This window comes from Phaseolus vulgaris, chromosome 5 (assembly GCF_051622355.1).
Source record: "Phaseolus vulgaris cultivar YP4 chromosome 5, ASM5162235v1, whole genome shotgun sequence".
NCBI lineage: Eukaryota > Viridiplantae > Streptophyta > Magnoliopsida > Fabales > Fabaceae > Phaseolus > Phaseolus vulgaris.
The window spans coordinates 38,770,552-38,797,722 of record NC_143502.1 but is presented as its reverse complement, the minus strand read 5'-3'; the positions used below and the strand labels follow the sequence as shown (position 1 = coordinate 38,797,722).

The following is a 27,171-nucleotide window of genomic DNA, read 5'->3' as shown; positions in this document are numbered from 1 at the left end:
TTTTTCTCGTTTTATATTTTTAATTATAGGAGGACATGGTTGTTATCTTGATTAGTCATCTTATCTTATTTATTTGTCTTCGTAGATTAAAGATATGAGATTTTGTGGTTAATATAAAATAATATTAATATTAATATAAAAATCATATGAGTTTTACTATTTTAATTGAAAATATATTGGATAATAAGATTGTTATGTTTAATTTTTTTTAAGAATAACATACAACGATGGATGAATCACGGTCGTTACCTATGACTGTGATAATTTATTGTTATCTAACAGGTTCTCATTAAAAAAATAATGAATGTCACACTTATTATGAATTGAAATATCATTTTATATTAACTATAAAACATCATGACAAGTTGAGACAAATAAAAAAGATGATGGAGTAAGATAACAATCATATCACACGCGGTAAATAAAAAAAAATAAACAAGAAAAATTTAATTGAAAAATATATATAAAAAAATTGATTCAATATAGAAAGAACTATTCAAAATATACAAATTTAGAAGTATAAAGTTAATTAAGTGTTTATTTATTTATTGATTCATTGAGAATCATGATGAGATTCTTTGCCTTTGGGATCTACCTTTAGGCATTTCCGCGTTCCATGGTGCAATGCGGCGAAATGGATAACGGAATATTAGTTTTCTTTAGAGCTCCACGCCCCTTGGGAATCCACTTGCCTTCAAAACTCTTACACAGTCAACTCCTTCTCCACTATAAAGCCACACCACACTCCTTCCTTCTTCTTCACAACACCACCACTTCAATTCCTATTCTACCTCTTCAATTCTGGTTAATCTTCCACAGTTGACAATATCAAATGGCAGAGATTGAGGGTTCTCCTGGAAGCTCCATGCATGGAGTCACAGGAAGAGAACAAACATTTGTAGCCTCGGTTGCTTCCCCAATGGTCCCCACGGACACCACAGCCAAATTTGCTCTCCCTGTAGATTCTGAACACAAGGCCAAGGTTTTCAAACTCTTCTCCCTAGCCAATCCCCACATGAGAACCTTCCACCTTTCTTGGATCTCCTTCTTCACCTGCTTTGTCTCCACCTTCGCAGCAGCCCCTCTTGTCCCCATCATCCGCGACAACCTCAACCTCACCAAAAGCGACATTGGAAACGCCGGGGTTGCTTCTGTGTCGGGAAGCATTTTCTCTAGGCTTGCAATGGGTGCAGTTTGCGACCTCTTGGGTCCACGCTATGGCTGCGCCTTCCTCATCATGCTCTCGGCCCCTACCGTCTTCTGCATGTCCTTTGTGAGTGATGCTTCCGGGTACATAGCGGTTCGGTTCTTGATAGGGTTCTCCTTGGCCACGTTTGTGTCGTGCCAGTACTGGATGAGCACCATGTTCAACAGCAAGATCATAGGGCTTGCCAATGGGACTGCGGCGGGGTGGGGAAACATGGGTGGTGGAGCCACTCAGCTCATAATGCCTTTGATGTATGAAATTATCAGAAGAGCTGGGGCTACTCCCTTCACTGCTTGGAGGATTGCATTCTTTATTCCTGGTTGGATGCATGTCATCATGGGGATCCTGGTCCTAACTTTAGGTCAGGACTTGCCTGATGGAAACCTTGGTGCCTTGCAGAAACAGGGAAATGTAGCTAAAGATAAGTTTTCTAAGGTTAGTGATCCAAGAAGATATATTTTTAATATCATTTTATTATAGGAGATATATGCCTTAACAAATTCCAGTGTTTATACTTTTCCATGAAGTAATGAATTTCAACTATTTGTTCAGGTGCTATGGTATGCCATAACAAATTACAGAACATGGATTTTTGCTCTCCTCTATGGGTACTCAATGGGAGTTGAATTGACAACAGACAATGTCATTGCTGAGTATTTCTATGACAGGTTAGTTAAGCACAAAGGCAATACATTTACATGCATTAACTTAATTGCTATTCTACAAAAATTTGTGTTTCAACCTTACATAAGGAATTAATTAATAATATGAAACAGATTTAATCTCAAGCTGCACACTGCTGGAATCATTGCTGCCTCATTTGGAATGGCAAATTTAGTTGCTCGACCTTTTGGTGGGTATGCTTCTGATGTTGCAGCCAGGGTGTTTGGCATGAGGGGAAGATTGTGGACCCTTTGGATCCTCCAAACCCTAGGAGGGGCTTTCTGTATTTGGCTTGGCCGTGCCAATTCTCTTCCTATTGCTGTCTTGGCTATGATTTTGTTCTCTATAGGAGCTCAAGCTGCATGTGGTGCAACTTTTGGTATCATTCCTTTCATCTCAAGAAGGTCTTTGGGGATTATATCAGGTCTCACTGGTGCAGGTGGAAACTTCGGGTCTGGCCTGACCCAATTGATTTTCTTTTCAACCTCAAAATTCTCCACTTCCACAGGTCTTTCCTTAATGGGGGCCATGATAGTGGCTTGCACTCTTCCTGTGACTCTTGTTCACTTCCCACAGTGGGGTAGCATGTTCCTACCTCCCACAAAAGATGTCAACAAATCCACTGAAGAATTCTATTACACCTCTGAATGGAATGAAGAGGAGAAAAAGAAGGGCTTGCACCAGTCAAGTCTCAAGTTCGCTGAGAATAGCCGATCTGAGAGAGGAAAGCGCGTGGGATCAGCCCCAACACCTCCAAATACAACTCCCACTCATGTCTAGCTTCATCAAGACTTCATCAAAGACAACTACAGAACAGTATTGAACTTCAAAATTCCCATATAACTGAAGCTTTTTCTAATAATTGTATGAGTTGAATATTCCACAATTGAAATAGAAAATTCCCATATAACTGAAGCTTTTTCTAATAATAGTATCAGTTGAATATTCCACAGTTGAAATGGAATCAATCAAAACAAAGTTGATATTATATATCATATTATCCAACTCAATTATTGTTCAGTTTTTAAAGAGAGTTTGACCTGTCTCATTTGATGACGCATAGAATATTCCACGAAACATTTAATAATCTGGTAAACCAGCATGCCAAAATTTATATGAACTATAAACTCTCTTATAGATCTTTCTGTCATTCTCTTTACTTGTTTTGTACGGTAAGTAATAAGTTTCGTATGAACATAATATAGAAATTATTTATTCAAGTCAGGGGTGACTTGTCTTTGGCTATGGGTGAGGGAAAAGAATGGTGGCCAACTAACAAATGTGTCGTTTGCTGTAAGCTACTTTACGCACCTTTCATTTTCAATGTCCAAATATCTGGCGCAAAAAACAAATATTCGCGTTTGACAACGTTAAAATTTATATAAATCTTAGTGACTTAGAATACATAAATTCATATTTCAACAATTAAAATTAAAATTTTGACAAAGAAAAATTAAAATAAATTTAAAGACTGCAAATATCTTTAAGTTAATGTATGCATGTACGTTTCTTTCCTTGCAAATTCTTCCAGCACCCACTACTTCCAAAAATATCAAAATTACCCTATATTTTTATTGACTTTTTTAAAAATCTAAAATGTGTAATCCGAAGACTTCCTTCCTAGATTATATAATTTGGGAGTTAATATTTATATTTTAGATTGTAAAATCCAAAATCCAAATTTATATTTTAGATTGTACAATTTAGAATACAATTTTTTTAGAAATAATTTTATTTTATTTTGGATTATTTAATTTAAAATTTAAATTTTCTGAAAAACTAACCAAGAAGGGTAACTAATATTTTTCGAAGTATAGAGGTGCAGGAAGAAATGCATGGAGGTGCATGAAGAAACACACTTCTTTCTTTCCCTGATTCAAGCCCAAGTTTAAACTGACATTATTGATCCAACATGATTGCCGGCCCAAAGAAAGAAAACCTACACCCCTGAGTAGGACACGTAACATACATATATTTTTTTAAAGTAAAAAATGATTTAATTTAAATATAAATATAATAATAAATTGATTTAAGTATGATAATAATAATTAATTTGAATATAATATCAGTTATGCTTAAATTTAATTCAATTAAAATAATTTAAATTGGATTGAATGGCTCAATTTTGGTTTATTTTTACTTTTGTTCTGTTAATGTTATGTAAAATATTATCTCAGCTCATACAAATTACCCACAGATAGAAAACATAATACTTTGAACAAACAATTCAGAATTCCAACATAAAAAATATATCATACTTTTTAATTAAATATTTGTTAATATAAAACACAAGAGTCATACAATTTTAAAGCCAACACAAACAATTTCCAAATTAATTCAAAACTAATAAACTATAACAATATTATAATAATAATTTGTGATTTAAACAAGGGTTTAATTTTCAATCGCTTTATATATACAAAAAAAAAATATTTTAAATCAATCAAAACTATTTTAAAGTATTTATTGTAAAATTTAACAAACTTGTTATACATGACAATATATATTATTATTGGATGATAGTTCAAAAAGCATTTTCATTGTTAATGCATTCTAGTCAGATTCATTAAATAAGAAGACCATAAAAAACTATTACATTAGAATTTCATAAATATACATTTATACGAGTACTATATATATTAAATGGATTGGAATTATGAGAACTACTCAGAAAAGAACTTTCTCAAATAACGTGAGGAAGTAAACAAAGCATCAGTTGATAAATTTAATAAGACATGTCTCTACACAACAACGTTTATAATTGTAGTGGTTGGAAATAATTAAATAGCAATAATAGAAAATTGAGCATAAATTGGAGTTAATTATGTTGGATTTACTTTGGTTACTGGAACCAATGTAAATGGAAAAAAGTGGATGAAAGCTTGAAGTATTACGCCATAAAGATTGCAATGAATTTGCAAGGTGCTTCACCCAACACAACAGAACAACCCTCCAAAAATTACACCCATTTATCCAATTCCCTGTTATTTATTATGTTGCTTTTACAAAGTTTTGGTTGGCATACCAATCACATATACTCGATAAGAATTTTTCATTTAATAATGAAATCAATAAAATTAAATATGTATAAAAAATGTTATTTAAAGTGAAGAGTGTTGCATTGATGAAAGTAGTGACACTTAGAATTGAAGAAGATGAAAGATGCAGTGCATTTGTTGAATGTGATAACTGTCGTGTATATTCTCTGCCCTCAAGCCATGAATTCTTCATTTAATTTTTTTTTGGATTCTATCATATTAGATTATTATTAAGAAGAAGAATATAAATTTAACTAATCCTAAAAAAAAAAAATATATGAACTCATTTATATATTATAAAATAAGATTTTATAATGAGTAGTTTGATAGTGATCTGAGAGCTAATAAAATAAGATTTAATAAACTTTCACTATAATAGGTTTAATATAAAATCATATTTTTCATATATGGTTTATGCATAAATTTATTTTTGAAAAATTATCTTTATAATATAAAAGTTTTTAATTAAAATCATATTAAAAATACAATTTTTGTATAAATTATCTCGACCTTATTTATATTAAATTCATATTTGTCAAAAATAACTTATGTAAAATTTTACAAAAATTATATAGTTTATGGAAAAATTCTTTAAAATTAAATCATATTTTAAATGTACGATTTATCTAATTTTAAATTAAAAAATATATATCTACTCATTTCTAAAAATTATAATTAAAATTACATCGGTATGAGAAGAAAACCCGAAACAAACTCACTATTATATGGTATAATGTATACGTGTTGCTAACTTATTTTAACTTTTATATTCACATGAAAATTTGTGAGAACCACAACATGGAAATAAAAAAATTTATGCAAAACTTAAAAAAAAAACTATATACTGGATTCTAAAGAAAAATAAAACAACAAACAAAAAAACATAACAACTACCATCATTGTTAAACCTATCAAGAGAATAGGTTGAAGATCACATATGGACTAGATGATAATATTTCATTGTTTATAAGTGGTTGCAAATCTTATCTTATGAATCAATTTTATCGATTTTGTGGGGTTGAATGAGGTTTAAAATCTACTTTATAATATGGTATCAGAGATTTTTAAAACTTATCATAACACGTGTTTGTTGAACTTATCGTGTCACTCGTTATCGAATCATTATTGAACCACTCATAATATATTATTCCATGCTGTCACTCTCAATGCTATTGATGTTTTGGAGAATACGTCATGTGTGAAAACTATTCCCACAATTCCCCACCAGACCATTTAATGACTATTATAAATTTTTACGAACTATCAATGTTTTTCAGTTGCCGCATGCTTGAGCTTTTCTGCACCATTCTAGAAAGAAGAAAAATCCATCCTCCAAAATCATGTTAGACGTTTTTTGTTTTCTTTTCACAAAGGAGTGTAAATAAATATGACTTGGTAGAAAAAAAGGAAAAGAAAAAGAAAAGTGTAATTAAAGACGACAAAGATTCGTTGAGGTTATTAGATTCGGAGAGGGAGAGGGAGCGGAAGCAGTGACATGTTTCGCGTGAGAAAAGTAAATTTGGGTTCTGAATATTTCTGAACCATTTGTCGCTTTTACGCAATAACGAACCCGTGGGGGTGCCCATTTCATAATAAATATGTAACCTCTAATATACATTTTTCAAATTTTATATCACCTTTTTCTATATTTAATAAATAAGTCTCAGCCTTTTTTTTCAAGGGATTATTTTGTTTAAACTAAATTAAAATTTTATTATAAATAATATAAAGTTTTCTTCAAATATTTAACATATTCAAATTATAAAGTTAAAATAACTTCGTATTTACTTGAGGATTTGTTATTCAATCACCTCAAGTGGAAACTGTTCTCTTCCATCCATTTAACCGGTTGATAAATTTATTGAGTTTTCGAATAATAAATAAGAAAGATTTTTGTGAAGGACCATGTATATTCTGTGTGGTAGAATATTAATTCCATTTCTTTTTACTTTTGGATAAAGTAGTTAAAGTACAGGAGCAGCACGCAACCATGTCTATTATGTTTCAAACCAAACATCACCAATTGTTCCTCACTCTTTCAATTAATTAATTTTTTTCTGATAAAAAAAAATGGTCTCACTTGTTAGTAGGAAAGTTAGATATTTCACACATATATTTTGGCTTGGAATCATTATATGGAATCTCATGTATCAACATTTTCTAGTTGTTGTTCTTCACTCCAAATTCAACTTAATGTTATTTTTCTTTGCAAAACTATTACAAGAAAAAGGTCTAACTTTAATTGAAAAATGACATTAAAGATACAATAACAGGATGTTTAGTCTTATTTTCATTTGAGGAATAATTTTTTGGTAATTATTTGAATTTATTAAAAATTAGAATGGCTGCTGAAAATCCTATACCAAATTACAACTAGAGAAAAAATATTTTTTTTTTAAAATTGAACAATTTTGATATTATATGGTCAACTCATAATTGTAAACTATTACAATTGACAAATCTACACCAGATTATAATTAGAAAAAAAAAATTGTTGAAATTGGGTATAATTTTAAAATTATATCACTACAAGAAAATCATTAACTAGTAATAAAGTTTAGAAATAAAAATAATTAATCACTATATTAACTAAATTATATACTAGTTTAGATATTAGAAAAATATTGATATCTAATGTAGTTTCTATCATTAATAAAATATTATAAAATAATTTCTAAATTAACATCTAAATTAACTACCAAATTTTATATACTAATATTTCAGATTCTAAATTAGTCCTCTAAAAGACTATAGAGACTAATTTAGAACATAAATAGTTAGTTAGTAGTTAAAATCTTGATAGCTAATTAGATACCAATTTATAAACTAATTTATAAATTTTTATTAATAATAGAAACTATTTCAGATATCAATAATTTTTTAGTTTATAAAGTGATCTCTAATTTAGTCAATATAAGTATTAATTATTTTGGTTTCTAAAATTAGTTTTTATTTAATGATTTTCTCGTAGTATATTGGTCAAATCACATGATAAACTATTCGAGTTTGTAAATTTATGCATTTTAATGTGTAATTGTGTAATATTTTCTTAAAAATTAAATGAAAATTATATTAAAGGGTGTAAGAGAATAAACTTTGTTTAATATGTAGAAATCATCAGTTTTTCATCTAAAATTGGTGGAATTCATGTATCATTTTCTTTATTCATTTAATTATAAGATGACTTATTCACAAATGGTTTGTAGATAGGGGGCAAACGGCCAACCCAAAAGAAGATTGTTTTGGTTTTCTTAATATATACCAACCAATTTAATGGGAGCTACGACTAACTTTCTTAATCGTCTTCAATTCTTACTGCAACTCATCAACCGCCATGAAGAAAACGCAAGAAACTTTTTAACTACATTATTATGCAACCATTAATGTTCCTTAAATGCGTTTCCCAATTCATTGACAAACCCTGCATTATTTTACTGCTTTTCATCTCACAATGGCGAAAGGTTGGGTAAATAAATAAGTTGGAATTATCATAAACTAGTAATAATAGGGGAAAAAATGGTTTGGTGCAATAACATGAACTCACGAGCTTCCTCACTTGCTGCAAAGACCAAACGTGCACCCACCTCGCCAACTCATGACAGCCCCAAATAATAGCATACCAATGAGCTATTCACGTGCCTATTTAAGGCCCTTAGATTGCAACCCTTTGCACCAATTCAACCATAAAACCTTTTCTTTCTTCACAGTCTCAAATCAGAGAGTGAGTATCAAGCTATACAACTTCAAAAAAATTCAAATGTCTACTACACAGTTTTCCCTTCTTGCCATTTACCTTCTCCTTTCACTAAACTCTCTTGGCACAACCATGGGTGGAAGAATAATTCCCCCCAGTGCTCCAAGCACAGTTACGAGGCCACTAGTTTCCTCAGAAGTTGAAAACTATGTGAAGCCGCAGCTGATCAACCACAAGCAGAAAGCCTTGCAAGGAAGAGAAGTGAAGGGTTGCTTGCCGAAAGGTTCAAGGCATAACTCGGCTCCTAGCAGATTCGTTAACTACAAGACTCTTGGCTCTGGTGGCTGCTCCAGAATGCATTCTGGGAAGCATTGAATTCAAGATTTTCTTGAGCATATTGGGAGAACATTTTTGTATATGGGTTTTCAAGAGTGGTTGAAACATGAAGATGAGAGAGGAGAAAATCACTTATGGTTTCACTTTGCTTTTTATGATGGATATATTCTAAGGGTTGCAATTTTGAACGATGTGCATGGGAAGGTGAAGATGATCTGATGCGTGTATACATAGGTGAGACATTACCCAAACTGGAGAAAGAATTATGATATTTGTTTCTTACTGTGAAATGCTTAGGATGTGATGTTGAGTGATTAGTTTGGTTGGTTGGAAGCATAAAATGAAAGTAGGAGATAGCAAGTATAGTGATATGGCTATGGTGGTGGTGTAGTTTTGTAGAAACAGAAAAACATCTACGTTTAGTGTGATATGTAGTTAAATTTTGTATTATGAATGGATATATAATGTCCTTTCGATTTTCTGCTACTGCTTGAATTTCATTTCCTGCTTCTATTCAAACATCATCTAAACAACTATAAAAATCTTGATACCAAAAAGGAGTATTCACTATGGGAAGTCTTATATTTATTTTCTAAAATTTTCTCAAGTTGCATCATTAATTAATTAATTAATTAAATTATGTAAATGAAAGTTAATATTTAAAAATATAAAAATTTATAACATTCAAAAAAATGATAACATTAAAAAACAAAATTGATAATATTAAAAAAATGGATAACATTAAATAAAACAAAATTTATAACATTAACAATTATTACTATAAAATATTATATTAACATGTAAGCTGGAATAGCTCAGTTGGTTAGAGCGTGTGGCTGTTAACCACAAGGTCGGAGGTTCGACCCCTCCTTCTAGCGTTTTCTCACAATTTTTATTTTGTTAAAATTTTTAATTGCCTAAGTTTTTTAAAAAATAACTCTTATTTTCAAGAACGATTTAAAAGAAAATCAGGTATTGAAATACACTTTAGCTAAACAAAGTTATTTAAAGTACTATTTAAAAATAATAAAACATAGAAGTCATGTTTTGAGAAAAAACATTATTTATCCACGTTTAGCCTTTAACTTAAATTCGTGTTTGTAAATATAATTTTATTTATTTTAAAGTTTTACATACAAAAACAATTTGCCTATGTTAAATTTATCGATTTTAATAAACTTAATGTAAAATTGCATTTTTTTTGGATAAATTTTCCCAGTAGTAGGTAAATATAACCCGTATTGAATAATAAATTATAAAGGCAATAGAATCAACTCCCAAAAAAATAAGGATTTGTTTGTTTTGAGAAAACATTTTTTGCTTTCATTTCCTGTTTAAAAAATAAACTAAAAAAAGTTTATATTCTTTTGATAAATATATTATTTATTCCTTACCTGATACTTACAGATGATTGAGAAATCATTATACACTTTTAAGAAGCCATTTTTGTCTATGTCTCTACCCACCTCATAGCTTTAGGAGTATTCATAGTATTAGGTTTTATAAAATTTTAATTATAACTGTAAACAGTTTTATAATGAGTTAGTAAAAAATGGTTATGAAAACAGTTTTAAGATAATCAGTTAATTAAAATTGGTTAGACAACCTATGAAGGACCATTTTTATCATTAATTGTTGATTTGAGAATTGAGTGAAACCCACAAAAGTCAAAATGAAGAATTCAGAGTCTCCAAATGTTTAATTAAGGTTGCTCTCTATTTCAATAAAAATCATGTCGTGTTTGACAAGGTGATTTGATATGGGCCGTTTCTTCCTTAAACTCCATAGTTTTCTTGACACCTCATAAATCAGAATAAAAAAATATTTTATTTTAAAAAATAAATTTTGGATAAGAAAAAGTATTTTATTTTTAAAAAATAAATTTTAGATTTCATAATTTGAAGATGTATTTTTTTATATTTTTTCAAATTGTATAATCTAGAAAGTATTTTCAGATCTAGAAATAATTTTTGAATTCTAATTTAGAACTTTTTTTAAAAGAAAAATATATATATATATGTTAGATTAGAGAATTAAGAAGGTATTTCCAAATCCATAAATAATTTATGGATTTTATAATATAAAGATACTTTCTAGATTTCATAATTTATAATATTGTTTTAAAAAAAATTATTATAAATTTGATAGATTATAAAATCCGAAAGATATTGAAAATACCTTTTCTTTTGGGATCAGTCATTTTGAAATGAAAAATATCAATAGAATAAAGGTAGTTTATTCTTGCATTCTTACATTTTTCTTCCTGCACCCCCACAATTTTATAAATCTCAAAACTGACCTCTACCTGTTATTTAAATTCAGATCTGCGAGTGTGTTATGGATTCATCAATCCAGAAGTAAATCATGTTTCTTTCCAGATGAGGGGGTGTTTCAGAAGCAAAGTTTGCATAAATTGTTGATTTCTTGATTGTTGAATTTGGAAGCCTAATTTTTATTACGAATTGGTGAATCCAAAATGATTTTTTTCAATTATGGATTTCTGAATCCGGAATGCATATTTTGAATTACGGATTGGCGGATCCGGAATAAACGTACAGTTTTATGTAGGGACAGTTTTGTCTTTGTGCAACCTTGTGGGCTGTAGGAAGAAAAATGTAGGGGTGCAGGAAGAAACATAATATTTTTAATATTTTGAAAATTACGGAATCCACAAGAAGTATAGAGGTGCAGGAAGAGATACCCTTAAGCATGTGGGCCTTTAATTTTAGAAACCCAAACCGTAGTATACTGCTGGACTCGGTCTGTCTTACTCCATGGATCAGCACAACAAAAGTAAAAAAGGAAACAAAAAAGAGCTTTTGTTGAATACAAATAATTAAAAAGGTATACCATAATACCATTATCAAGAAAAACATTTAAATTGAAATAGGTTTAAATCTTGTGCTACTAAAAAAATAGGTTTAAGTTCATAACATTTAATTAATCTTATATATAATAAAATTGGTAATTTTTTTATTTTAAAAACTAAAAATAAGCAGAAATGCCATAAAAATCAAAACTAAATGAAGGAAGGTCAAAATATATTTAAACATTTAAATTCTACACACATTTTGTTATGATAAGTGATTATTATCATGTACTGCAATGATTGCTAAGGTGTCATAACTTTTGCTTAAAATATAAGTTTGTTCCCATGAAAAGCTTAGGGAATAAGGTAGGAATACTTTGCCAAAAAAAAAAAGAAATAAACTCGTCCAACAAATTATGACAATGATAATGATTCATGGATATAATTAACGTCTCATATGTCACGGATTCAATGTTTTATCTTATCGCTGTCATAGTTTATATTCCTTTTTTCTCAAGAAAATTTCCTCCCAAAGAATTTTTAAGAAAAATATATATTTTTAAATAAGAACTAATTTAGGTAAAGACTAAAATAAATAAATAAAATTATATGAAGGTATTTCAATAAATTACTTTTTACATACACTAATTCGAACCAAAGAAAAGTTTAGTTTCATTTTTATTTTTTTTCTCTAAGATAAATTCTAAATGAGTTTGATATCATATTAAGTGGATTTTAAGTCTAACAAAATTTTATAAAATCATGTGAGATTTATACTAATTTATATACTATGAAATGCTTTTATTTTTAGTCAATGTGAGATCTCCAATAGTTATATGTAATCACGTGTCTTTTTTTTTCATTTAGTTCAATAAAATTTAAAGGGGAAAGACCAACACTACTAAAAAATCACTAAATAACAACCACATTTTAAAACAAAAAATAATTAATCACTATATTGACTAAATTATAAATAATTTTATAAATTAAAAAAATTATTGATCTCTGAAATAGTTTTTATTATTAATAAAAATTTATAAAATTATTTCTAAATTGATATTTAAACTAGTTATCAATTTAGAAATTATTTTATAAATTTTTATCAATAATAGAAACTACTTTAGATGTTGATAATTTTTTTTAATAGACTTAAATTATTATGGAATTGTAGTTTTTTTCTTTATTTGCAGCAATTTTTTAATGTAATTTCATAACTTCTTCTGCTAGAATCTGAACTAATGAAATAAATAAAATTGAATATTTTTTTAATATATATATATATATATATATATATAATATAACGTGATAGAAATATATACATTTCAACTAATTTGTATAAATTTCTTAATAAAATTATATTTGACCATTAATCCTATGTTCTTTTATAAGTGTACCGTCTTAAATATGGGGAGTCCATAATTGATTAAGTGTAAAGATGTTTCATGATAGTGCTAAGAAATTAAAAGTCTAAGTGTCAGTTATTTAGGTGTTGAGTTTTTTTGTCAAATACATTCTTTGGGAAACTACTACATCGATTTTCATGGGATTGTCGTACCCAAATCTAGTGTAATTAGCAAGAATGACAATTTTACTATCAAAATTTTGAAAGATTCAGCAATAATTAAATATTTAAATTTTCCAAAAAATATTTGATTATAAAAAGATTACGGATTTAATAGAGTGAGAGGAGTTTTTTTTATGGTACTCCAAATCTTTAACCTCAATAATTAGTTTTCTAATATCCGAAAATTTATTCTCAAAAGGATAATATAATACAACTTTCTCTGAACTGTGTTCAACACAGAAATGGAGCCACACATTGCTTAATTCTGTGATTCATATTCTTTTGGTGCAGTAATTCAATTTGGATTAATACGTGGCTAGAACTTGTTCGGTGCCAATTAGTTGGTTAATTCAGAAATTGGAATCAACCATTACTTTGCTTTATTAATTTTGGTGAACCCTAAACCCTAAATAATGAAATTTTATAATTGAAATTTTCTAATAAGTTAATAATCAATATTTATAAAGCCAAATTGTGCTCCCTTTACAAGATTTATCTTACAAGCGTTCATTTTTTTTTTTGTTTCGTTCTGAATTGGAGGTGGCGCAACATTAAATGTAGAGTTAGAATTTTGGTGTTACAAAATTAAAACTTCCAATGCCTTGTGTAACCTTTTTTATACCAACGGAAAACAACATCCACACAATTAGTTTGCCTTAAATATATTGGAAATTTATTTATATATTTATTTTTTAAAATGATTTATAAATAGTGAGTATTCATAAATTTCAACATATATTATCAAAAAATGTTTCTTGGGATATATTTTTTTATTTTTTATTAAGTTTACTATTTGGTAGGAGAGATAACATTGGTATACTCGCACGATAATAGGTGGTTTGAGGTTATGAATCATTCGAAAGCTACGATAGTAGGTGGTTTAAGGTTGAGTATTATTTGAAAGCTACGATAATATGTGGTTTGAGGTTGTGTATTATTCGAAGGCTAGTTAGTCTGAGTTCATGGTGAAGACTTTGTTGGTGGTGCACATAAGTAGCTACATAGATAGAAACTTCTCCCTGACTGGAGTGTTGATCGATCAGCCTTGATCTTGGTACTGTCAGTCGACTATTCATTGGTTGATTGTTCTGCCTACATTTTGATGCTTATAGTCAGCTATTAACAGGCTTGACCGTTTATCGATAGGTTTAACCGTTCAACATGAATCACAACACTTTCGGTTGACTATTAACAAACTTTTGACTGTTCGACCTAAATTCTAACATTGTCAATCAACTATTCTTAGGCTTGACCGCTTAGTCTTGAACCTAACATTGTCGGTTGACTATTAAGAGACTGGTCGATCAAACTTAATCCCAACATGTTGGTTAAGCATTAAAAGGTTGATTGATCAACCTCAACCATTGAAAATTTAAACAAGTGGAGCATCATAAAATAGAATCGAGCAGTTTCTCAATGAATACACAATTTTTAACATTATCATATATTAGACTCAACTTATGAAAATGGGTGATATAATATTTTCATGCACTACCATGATAGAGTAGGCACAACTTATATCACAATTTATTTCCAGGTTTTTCACTGGATTTTGCTTACTTGACTCTAGGCTGGAGTTATGTATTGTCCCGAACTTGGGGTTTCGTCCATAATTGATCAAACATCTGGGGTAGGTGAAGGCAACTTGACCTCTACCCAGTAAGTTGGCAACTAATGACTCCCTTTAGTGGTTTTGTTTTTGGTTAGAGGAGACTACTTATGGGATCCTCATATTCAAACTTAGTGTCATCGACAAGAACAACAAATTTGTTACCGAAATTCTACAAGGTTGAGCAACAACTAAATCCTTAACATAAAGATATTTGATTATCAAAATATTAAGGATTTAATAGAGTCAAAAGAAGAGTTTATTTACTCCAAATCTTTAACCTCAATAGTTGTTTGATAGTACTCGAGATTTATTCTCAAGAGAATCTAATCCTATAAATATAACACAACTCTAACCTAGAAGATGACACTTTCACTAACTCACGATCATTACTTTGAACTAAAACCATAAGAAAGAAAAAAAAAAACTAAAGGAAAAAAAAGACGAGATTGAGTGAAACATATGATTGTTGATTTTTAAAAAAGTGGAAATAAAGTATCATTTAAAAAACAATAAATTGATCAAATCAAATAAAGTAATTTTATAACTATAAAATCATGTATGCATATACATGTGTTATAAATAAAATTAAAATATACACAATTTAGAGAAATATAAGTTTCCTTTAGGCGATTTTTATACTTGTTTTTGAGTAAAAAATAAAACATGAACAATGAAAAAGTTTCCTTAATATAGAAAATGTAAAAAAATTACATTTCAATAAGATACATCCAACGATAATGTACAGACCCAACAATTTTAGTCTCATACGCTAGATGTATGGATAGATAAACCATTATGACAAAAAAAATGGAGGAAAAATCCTCTCCAATTCACATAGAATTAAGGCAATTTCTACATCAAATGATTCAAACTCCTCAATTATGATGACTTTAGAGCATAAAATTTTGAAGAAAGAACTTAACTTCATTAAAACTCTCGTAACTTCTTTTGACAAAACTTTTTGAATTGCTACTTTTAGCCAATCTTGCATCAATATATGAAAATCATGACTTTTTAGTCCAAGAATTTTTGTTTGTTCAAGATTAACACATCTAGAAACATTGGTACCATAACTTTCTGGAACTTTCACTCCTTTTAGAACACGACAAAAGATGTCTTTTTCTTTTACCAAAAGTGAAAATTTTGCATGTAGAAGGAATACCTTGTTTGGTCCTATATTTATAGAATGAAGGCGGGTTCTCAAATGCTCCTTTGGTTTCCTTTTTATATTCAATAATGTTCTTATTACATTTTCACATATATTCTTTTCAATATGCATGACATCAACATTGCGACGAAGTAGATTAGTCTCCTAATATGGCAAGTTAAAGAATATTTTTTTTGTCCATGGATCATGTATCTTTCTTTTCTTTTTATGAGCATTTTTTATATAATCTAAGTAGCCAAGAAGATGACCAAGGACTCAAGAGACAATTCACACCGAGAGCAGTCATCTCAGCAATCAAGCCAAGACCCCACCAAAGATCAGACGGACCTCACTAGAAGAAGAAATGGGCATAGACCAGAACACCAAATGTTTTTTCTTCTGGTCTTTTTAAAAGACAAAAACATGTTTGTAAAAAAATTGGGCTCACTTTGGGGTCCAAATAACAAAATAGGCTAGAATAGGTTCACATAGCATAAAAGGGAGTGTACTTAGCAAAATGGACTTGTACCAAGCCCACTTTTTCAAGACAAGGCACTTAGAATTAAGGTTTTTAACCTACCTTCTAAAAGATGTGCCTAAAGGTGCAGTTTTAACCACGGTCAACACCCTAGGCAACCCTCTCCCTTTGTCCATTTTACCTTTCCCCATGTTTCCCTTAAAGGCACTCATTCCTATAAATAAGGTGTCTTGCCTCATGTATTCACAACTTGAATTTGAATAGTAAAGAAACTCTACAGGAGTGATTTTGTGAGACTTGTAAGCTCATGTTGGGTCTTATCTTGGGTGGGTATCTCAAATGGCAGCTCAAGTTATTTTGGTCTTATCTTGGATGAGTAATATCTCAAGTGACGGCTCTTGCATCATTCATCTTTGAGTTCCCCTGCTCCAAGTGGCGTGACTTCCTTTATTCTCATAAGATCTCTTCATCCCTTCCTCTTTTATCTTTTATTTACGCCTCCTTCCATTCCATACATGTCTTCTTCTAATCTTTAATTTTGTTATTTACTTTGTTCTTCTTCTTTAATTGTTCCTTGTCTTTAATTCCGTTGCATCATTTGTCACCTTATAATTGTCTTTTCTCTTTGTCATTCTGAAGTAACTTTCACACTTACTTACCACTTGGTTAAGTTTGTGTCCAGTGAGAATCTTCTTAGGGTTCTCACCATAATTGCTAAATCAAAAATATTAAACAAAGAGCAACCAATAAAATGTGCAATCCTAAAATCAACTCACATCAATTTCCAAATACCTTTTTTTCTATCACCTAATATATCCAATATGTTAGACCATGTTAATGGAGTAGGTATTCCTCTCAATTCTTGGGTACCATCAAAACACTTCTTATCTTTTCGCACTTATGTTTTGAGTTTAACCATCTTCGATGACACATATAACACATCTTTTTACTATTGTTTAAGTACCTAGAGCATATGTGGTAGTTACATACGAGCATGCCAATTTTCCACTTGTACTCCAACCTAATAACATAATATAAGCAAACAAGTCACTAATAGTCCAAAGTAATGCAACATGTGTCTGAAAAAACTGTTTGCTAGAAGCATCATAAGTTTCAAACCCTTTCTCCTGTTGGGAAAAACGGGTAATTTTCCCACTAAAACAGAACCCTAACAGAGCTACCCGACAAATAATATTGAATAAATAAAGCGGAATAATAAAAGAGATAAAGAGGAAAAAACACACCCGAAAATTGTTAACGGAGTTCAGCCTATTTAGCCTAATCTCCGAGCACAGCAAAAATAACTCACTTTTATTATTATGAGAGAAGATATTACAAATTGGGATATATAACAGTGAAGGATGAGAGTTTAATTTATAACCCTCAAACCTCCTTCCCAAACAATGAACCCACCGATGTGGGACTTGGGATTAAGCCAAAATCAACAAATCTCCACCTTGGCTTAAAATCAAGTCTCACCTAAAACAAATCTTCTCAAAACATAACAAAAACAAACTTTGCAGTACTTCAAATTTGCGCCTCCGGGCGCCAACTTCAAATGTGCAAGATATTAACCAAGTCTAAACAGTGTTCAAACTTGGTCCTTGTAACCACCTTGGTGAGCATATCTGCAGGATTCTCCGTAGTGTGAATCTTCTGGAGAACAATCTCCTCTTCTTCGAGAATCTCACGCACAAAGTGATAATGAACATCAATGTGCTTCGTCCGTGCATGAAAGACTTGATTCTTTGCTAAATGAATAGCACTCTGACTGTCAGAATATAACTCAAGTTGTTTTTAACCAACTCCCAAGTCTTTAAGCAACCCATGAAGCCAAATTGCTTCCTTCACAGCCTCTATAATCGCCATATATTCTGCCTCTGTCGTAGACAAAGCCACCGTAGACTGCAAGGTAGACTTCCAACTAACTGGTGCTTTTGCTAAAGTGAACAAATAGCCAGTTGTAGACCGTCGCTTATCCAAATCACCTGCATAATCAGAATCACAATATCCAACTATGCATTGACCAAGTGATTCATCTTGCTCAAATGTCAATCCAACATCTAAGGTATTTTGGAGGTACCGTAGAATCCATCTCACAGCTTGCCAATGACCCTTGCCCGGATCATGCATGTACCTGCTAACAACACTCACAGCCTGTGAAATATCTGGTCTCGTACACACCATTGCATACATCAAGCTTCCAACTGCATTTGCATATGAGACTTTCGCCATGTATTCTCGTTCTTCATCAGTCGTCGGGGATAAACGACTACTCAATTTCAAATGAGGAGCAAGTGGGGTACTTATAGGTTTTGTATCTTCGTGTATACCAAAACGTTGTAGTACCTTCTGCAAATACTGCTTCTGTGACAACCAAAGTTTTCCCCTCTCTCTGTCCCTGTTTATCTCCATGCCGAGAATCTTCTTGGCTTCCCCCAAATTCTTCATCTCGAACTCTTTACTCAACTGAGCCTTTAACCTGTCAATCTCAACTTGGCTCTTTGCTGCAATCAGCATATCATCAACATATAAGAGTAAGTAAATGTAGGAACCATCTTCAAGTCTGCGCAAATACACACAGTGATCATATTTGCTTCTCTTGTACTTCTGATCCTTCATGAACTTATCAAATCGTTTGTACCACTGTCTTGGAGATTGTTTCAGTCCGTACAACGATTTGCTAAGTTTACAAACCCAATCTTCTTTACCATCAACCTTGTATCCTTCTGGTTGAGTCATATAGATTTCCTCCTTCAAATCACCGTGTAAGAACGCGGTCTTTACATCAAGTTGAGCAAGCTCCAAATTCAACTGTGCTACCAAGGCCAACAAAATTCGAATGGAGCAATGTTTAACAACTGGAGAAAATACCTCATTATAATCAATTCCCTCCCTCTGAGCAAAGCCTTTAGCAACCAACCTTGCCTTGTAGCGAACATCTTCTTTATTAGTAAATCCTTCTTTCTTTGCAAATACCCATTTGCACCCAATTGTCTTCTTACCTTTTGGTAATTGTGTCAGCTTCCACGTCTTGTTCTTATTCAAAGACTGCATCTCCTCTTCCATCGCACCTACCCAATTACCACTCTCTAAACTCAGAATGGCTTCTGGGTAAGTGGATGGAATGTCATCAACAACTGGAAGTGCATAGGCAACCATATCCATGAAACGAGCAGGCTTCTGAATATCTCGTCTCTGTCTTCTAACTGCAATTGGCGTTGATTGTTGTTGACATTCTTGGGTAGGAACCTCTTCCTCATCTGACTCTTCTTCTACCATAGAAGAGTCACTTGTGGTATTTCGTGTTGGGATCACCACTGTCGGCTCAAACTCCACCTGCTTCCGGGCACACTCCACCTATTGCGGAGTACTATCAGCTCCTTCTGGATTTACCTTCTTTAACATGTCAGATTCCTCAAAGGTAACATCCCTGCTGATAATCGTCTTCTTTGCCTCTAGACACCACAAACGGTATCCCTTCACTCCAGGACTAAAGCCCATGAAAAGAGTCTTCTTTGCCCGTGGATCCAACTTTGATTCAATCACATGATAATATGCAATAAAACCAAAAACATGCACAGAATCATAATCAATTGCAGGTTTTCCAGACCATACCTCTAACGGGGTTTTGCCATCTATAGCAGATGATGGCAAACGATTGACGAGATGTTGAGCGTATGTCACAGCCTCAGCCCAAAACTCTCTGCCTAACTCAGCATTAGACAACATACAACGAACTTTCTCCACAAGTGTCTTGTTCATACACTCCGACACCTCATTATGCTGTGGTGTTTTTCTAACAGTGAAGTGCCGAACTATGCCACAATCTTAGCATACCTTCAGGAACAGATCACTCTTGTATTCTCCTCCATTGTCTGTTCGGAGAACCTTAATCTTCCTTTCTGTCTGGTTTTCAACTTGAGCTTTCCACTTAAGGAAAATTTCAAGCACATCATTTTTGTTCTTCATAGTAAACACCCAAACTCTCCTGGAAAAATCATCCACAAAAGTGACAAAATAATGCCTACCTCCGATTGACGGAGTCTTGGCAGGTCCCCACACATCTGAATGCACATAATCCAAAATACCCTTGGTATTGTGAATTGCAGTGCCAAACTTCACTCTTCGTTGTTTTCCCAGAACACAATGCTCACAAAATTCAAGTTTGCAAGCCTTCGTACCTTTCAACAATCCCTGCTTGGTAAGAATTTGCAAGGATTTCTCTCCAGCATGTCCCAACCTCATATGCCACAACTTCGCTGCCTCAGCATCCTTCTTAGAGCTAGAAGTTGTTGCCGCTACTGTCCCTGCCACTGTACTACCTTGGTAGTAATACAGATTGTTCTTCCTCACGCCTTTCAACATCACCAGTGCTCCTGAAGTTGCTTTAAGAATTCCATCTCGCATCGTCACAACTAGGCCTTTAGATTCTAAAGCCTCCAATGAGATGAGATTCTTCTTCAACTTTGGCACGTACCGTACATCCCGCAAAATTCTGGTGGATCCATCATGATTCCGCAGCTTGATTGAACCTATCCCAGTTGTCTTACATGGATTATCATTACTCATGTAAACAACCCCGCCATCAAGTTCTTGAAATTCAAAGAACCAATCCCGAATGGGACACATATGATAGGTACAACCTGAATCCAATATCCACTCATCTGGATACGATGATGCTGAAAGCGAGACAATTAAAGAGATATCTGATTCCACATCACTTTTGCATTCTGCAACATTTGCATCTTGTGGAGCCTTCCCTTTCTTCTGCAGTTTTGGACAGTTTCTTCCAGTGTCCTTTCTCATGACAGAAAGCACACTCATCTTTGGCAACGGCTCGACCTTTAGACTTAGACCTCCCTCTTCTCCCATTTGTCTGACTTTGCTGACGACCTCTTGCCATCACAAACTCAAAATATTGTATTCAATATTACAAACAATTTCAAACAACCCAAGGCGAACCTGGCTCTGATACCACTTGTTGGGAAAAACGGGTAATTTTCCCACTAAAACAGAACCCTAACAGAGCTACCCGACAAATAATATTGAATAAATAAAGCGGAATAATAAAAGAGATAAAGAGGAAAAAACACACCCGAAAATTGTTAACGGAGTTCAGCCTATTTAGCCTAATCTCCGAGCACAGCAAAAATAACTCACTTTTATTATTATGAGAGAAGATATTACAAATTGGGATATATAACAGTGAAGGATGAGAGTTTAATTTATAACCCTCAAACCTCCTTCCCAAACAATGAACCCGCCGATGTGGGACTTGGGATTAAGCCAAAATCAACATCTCCCACAACTCCTTCAACTCATCAATAAGAGGTTCCAAATAAATATCAATACTACTTGTAGGGGAATAAGGACCACGAATTACTAATGACAATATTAAGTAAGGTTGTTTCATACAATCCCATGAAGCTAAGTTATAAGTCATTAAAACTACAGACCAAATACTATGTCTTTTGCCCATCTCCTTTGCGATATATACTATGACAAAACAATATGTATATAATCCAATATCATCCAAAAATTATTACAAACCCACAATTTCTTCCCTTCATGGTACTCAAAGATGACGAGAACAACAAAAATGAAGATAATAACAAAGATCGAGTTAAAATCGGTATACAAACATGAAGACCTAAGAGATAGACTAGAAGACTAATTTGTGGTACCAACTCCCATAAATGATATATCTTACTACCTTACGTATAACCATTCAAAATTAATTATTGCGTTATTCAATTTCCTTTTATTACACGTTAACCATTTTCATTTATTTTTTACAATTTTTTTTTCATAAACTACATAAAAAATACAATTTAATTTCAAAATAAAGTCTAAATATTTATTTAAAAAATTCACGCAAATACTTAATTCAAAAACAAAATCTACATTAAATAAAATACAATTTATAAAATAAAAATACAAAAATATATAAAATATAATTTTTTTAATGAAAATAACACCATAAACAAAACATAAAAATACCTATGTACTAAATTCGTGTTGTAGCCCACAACTTCTATTAAAAATTTTAAAATCTCCAAAATGGTGGTCAACCTACCACTTCTAAAAAAATAATAATCTATGTCCTAACGTGATATCCTAACCCACATTTTTCTAAAAGAAATTAAAAATTTGAAAAAAAATTGAAGTCGTGGCACAACTCATTATTTTCTTTATTAAAAAATTATTAAATAAAAATTAATTAAAAAAAAATATTAGGTTAATTAAATTATATATTATTTTAAAATTTTAAAAAATTATTAATATTTAAAATAATTTTTATTATTGATATACTAGCGGGAACACAGGCACTCACGTGCCTGTGTATCCGCATTTTTCATTTTTACTATTTATATTATCATATAATTTTAATAAATATTAAATTATATGATAAGATATGTAAATTATCTAAATGCACCATTGATAATAGTTTTATTAAGATTTTATGTTAATTTTTTTATATTTTCATTTTATTGTTTTTGAATATTAAATTTTGTTTTAACTTGGTGTAATCTTGAACTTTGTAAGGTTATCAAGATTAAAATTAAGGTTTAAAAAAAATGGACCAGCAAACAATGTCAAAACATAATGCAAATGGTTGTATGTTGGAAGTTGTAGAATCTATCACCATATCAATTGAATCCACATCTTCCATGGCAAAGAAGTTGAAAAAAATAAAATAATAAACTAAATACAAATTACCAAACTTCCAACTTATGTAATATCTAATAAATCAAAACACCAGTAGACATAAAAACTTTGCCCGCAAAGCTGGGCTTAGGATTCATACAAAAATATAAAAAAAAATTAAGAAAGCAATAGAAACAAAAATGTTCAAATCCTATAACAATGAGACACGTCTCTCCTTCGAATGCTTTGGGAAGTGCGAGAAGGAGGAAGCAATGGTGGTTGTTGTTGTACAGTGGTGATTGAAGAGGGACTAAGATGGGTGAGAGTAGGAGAAGAACATGGAGCGTGGAGGAAGAGGGTTCAAAATGTGTCAAAATTTATGAGCATTTTTTTTCTTTGGATGCAACGGGTGAAAACTACTTCTTATAAGGAAGTGGAAGAAAGTGGTACTACTCCTTATAAGGGAATGGACGTAACTGGTGAAAACTACTCATTCGTAAGAAAGTAAATGTAAATGGTGACGGTGAAAACTACTGAAGAAAGTGGTAACCCCTCAGTAATAATCAAATTGTTCACTTTTGGCCACTACTCACATCTTCTAATATTTATTTCTCTCTCATAAAACAAACACTCCCTCTCATTATGCAATTAATTTTCAAAATAAATTATCTCTTTCAATTCAAACGGTTGTTCCATTTATTTCAAATATTTTAATAAAATTTATTTCTCTCTCATACAACAGACACTCTTTCTATTCATAACCGTTTCTCCACCTCTCTTTCAATTCATAACCGTTTCTCCACATCTCTCTCAATCCATAACTGTTCCTCCACATCTTTTCAATTCAAAACCGCTTTTACACCTCTCTTTCAATTCAAAACCGCACTACGTATACCAAATATTGTAGAAAAAACAAGAAAGGGCACAATGACCATGATACAATAATAAAATTAAATATTAATATAAGGATAAAATGGAAAAAAAAAATTAAGAGCAGTTAAGAGGGGAATAAGAAATGACACAATGACCATAATACAATAATAAAATTAAATATTAAAATAAGTATAAAATAGGAAAAAAAAATTAAGAGCAGTTAAGAGGGGAATCCCCTTTATATATAGGTATAAATTATTTATAAATTAATATTTAATTAATTAAATAATTTAATCAATATAAAAACTAATTATTTTTATTTTTTAACTTTTATTTAATGATTATTTTATAATATTTTATTAATAAAAAAAATAAAATAAAAAATCAAAATCGTGATTGTAAGGAGGTTTTCTCTACAAAACTAAAAAAAAATTAAAAATACTGAAATCATGCTCTCTATAACGACTTAAAAAAAAATTATATAAAGTTGTGACTTTGAGCACACTTCAGTAGTATAAAATAAAAGAAAAAAATCTCCTAATTTATTAAAGTATAAAGTTGTGTTCTGATGTACGATTTTTGTATTTCAATTTTTTTGTTAAAATTACCCATTTTAATAAAAAATAAAGAAAACTATATTGTTTACATAAAAAAAAACACCACATCCACCATAAATGTTTAGTAAATTTTGAATGTTTATTTATTTATTTATTAATATGTTATTTTATTTTACATTAGTATTCGGATAATAGTATCAGATTTAATGATCATGGGTTTGAAACCAGTTAGATTTATTATAACTTTATCAAGTATTTTAATAAATATAAAGAAAATGATGTATATAAAGTATCTTAACATTAATTCCTAATTAATGTGACACTTATGGAAGTATAGAACAAGTTATTTCCATGAATTTTGCTGTTTGGAAACGATTTCTTTAGGTAAATAAATAAAACACTTTAATTGCAATTATAAAAAAATAAATTATACTCTACGTACATACATGTATAAATTGAAGGTAGAGATTATTTTAAAAGAGTTTGATAGAAGATAAAATTTGACATATAATTTGTAGAATTTAATCTCGGTAATTATTATTAACATAAATAATTAAATTTTTTTATTTGGTGAAAAACATTATTGAGAGTAATTTGTATAAGTTTTTTCTTACAAATGAATAGGTAATGTGTTATTTTTACCATTGTCTAAACCACTACTACGTCAAATGATTTAATAAAAATTAATATGGTATTTTAAAAATATTTTTATATTTAATTTGAGACAATTAGTTTCTTTTCTCTATGATTTTTTTTCTGTGTTTTAAAATTTGTTTAAAAGTCATTTTCCAAAAACTTTGTTTCTTGAAAATGTTATTTTTAATAAATATATCAAATATTCTAATTACAGGTGTTAAGAATAAAACTATCATCTACGTACATACACGTCTAAATTGAAGGTGGAGATTTTTTTAGAAGAGTTTGATAGACATAATTAATTTTTCTTATATGAGAGTGATTAATAAAAATGATTAATAGCTTTTTGGTGAAAAAATATTGTTGATAATATTTATAAAAAAAATATAAATAAATAAGTAATCAGTTTGTTTACTAAATTTTTTAATTCATTGGATTAGGTCAAAGAATCACAATTTGAATCTTTGATCAAACTAATCTATTATATTTTAACTCCAAAAAATAAAAAGAAAAAGAAACTAGTTGGTATGATATTTATGTATTATAAATAGTCAATTACACCTTTTATTTTTTTAAAGTGCATGGCATAAAAAAGTATTTTATAAAAACTAAAGGTACGAACAAGGGGTATTATATATTTTATTTTAGTACTATTATTTGGTGAAGCCAAATGGCCTACACTCTTAATTGCCTCATCAAATACGAGAATAAAAGTCCCATGTCTGCAAAACAAGTATTTAATTCCTATACACTTTATAGTACAATATTAAAATCAAATCTAATCAATATAAAATAATATTAGAAGTTACATAGTATAATGTTTACATTGTTAGTCTTATAACCTATGGAAATTGTTAGTATTATTTTGAGTTAGTTTTAAACATATTTGTTTGTATACAATATAATGACATTATTTTACACATTTTAAGAAACTTTCTGTCTTTTTTTTCTTCTATCAAGCAGCTAATAAATTTTTAAAATTTATATTAGTTACAATAGATAGATATGAAAAATTGAGGAAAGAAAAATAGTTACGAATAAGCAATAAAACTTCCATAAGTTTTTTTTTTCAAGGGGTAAACTTCCTTATATATAAGTAAAAAAAGTTAAATTATAAAAATTCAGTGAATTAATGGTATAGAAATACGATTTTGTTTGCAATACTGTCTCTCTCTATCTATGTAGCAGAGACACCAACATGGACACAAATACAGAAAAAATATCTAAAATATAAGACACAAATTTATATATTATATAATTATAAATTGTATAAATTGACAATAAAGATGTATGTGTTCAAGTATGTTACAAATTATTTTTTCGAACGGAAAGATGTTTTTCATAACTAATTTCCAATGATTTGTTTCTTAGTTTTATAATAACAATTTATACAATAAAGTTTGAATTTTGAAAACCGTACTAGAATTGTCAGAAATCTAACAAATACTTTTTGAATTGGACATTTCAACGTATCCTACAAATATCATACGAGTGTCGATGTCCGACACAAGTATCAAATACCAACACATCATTTAAATAGCTATGCGTAATTAGTTAACTTATTGACTAATTACAATACTAGGAAAATTCTCTATATTATTGTAATTAATGTGATTAACTACAATACAGTTAAAAAAAGGTACAATAAATTTACATAAGTTTGTAGTTTCATAGAAATGACGTTATTATTATCGAATCAATAGTGATGGGTTCACTTGAAAAGGGTCGGAGTTAACAGGTGGCACGCACTTATTGGCTGTTAGCAAAGTGGTAACCTAGAATTGTCGCGCTGGCACTTGGAAGCCAACATCATTAGACACAACACTTGTCTCGACGAAAAGGAAAAAGAAAGACTAAATATGTGCAAGCCACACTATAAAAGAAAAGACAAGAATGGGAGAAAAAT

General features: G+C 30.5%; 1 protein-coding gene and 1 non-coding gene across 2 annotated transcripts; both read left to right on the top strand.

Annotated features, from left to right (window-relative positions):
- The first annotated feature begins 761 nt into the window (after window positions 1-761).
- LOC137835706 (high affinity nitrate transporter 2.4) lies at window positions 762-2,875 on the top strand. Its single transcript, XM_068644322.2, has 3 exons — window positions 762-1,642; window positions 1,760-1,875; window positions 1,984-2,875. The coding sequence occupies exons 1-3, from the start codon at window positions 833-835 to the stop codon at window positions 2,648-2,650; spliced, it is 1,593 nt and encodes a 530-aa protein (XP_068500423.2). The 5' UTR covers window positions 762-832; the 3' UTR covers window positions 2,651-2,875.
- A 6,867-nt stretch (window positions 2,876-9,742) lies between these two features.
- TRNAN-GUU (transfer RNA asparagine (anticodon GUU)) lies at window positions 9,743-9,816 on the top strand. The gene has a single exon. It is a non-coding gene; the product is annotated as a tRNA-Asn (tRNA).
- Window positions 9,817-27,171: the final 17,355 nt, after the last annotated feature.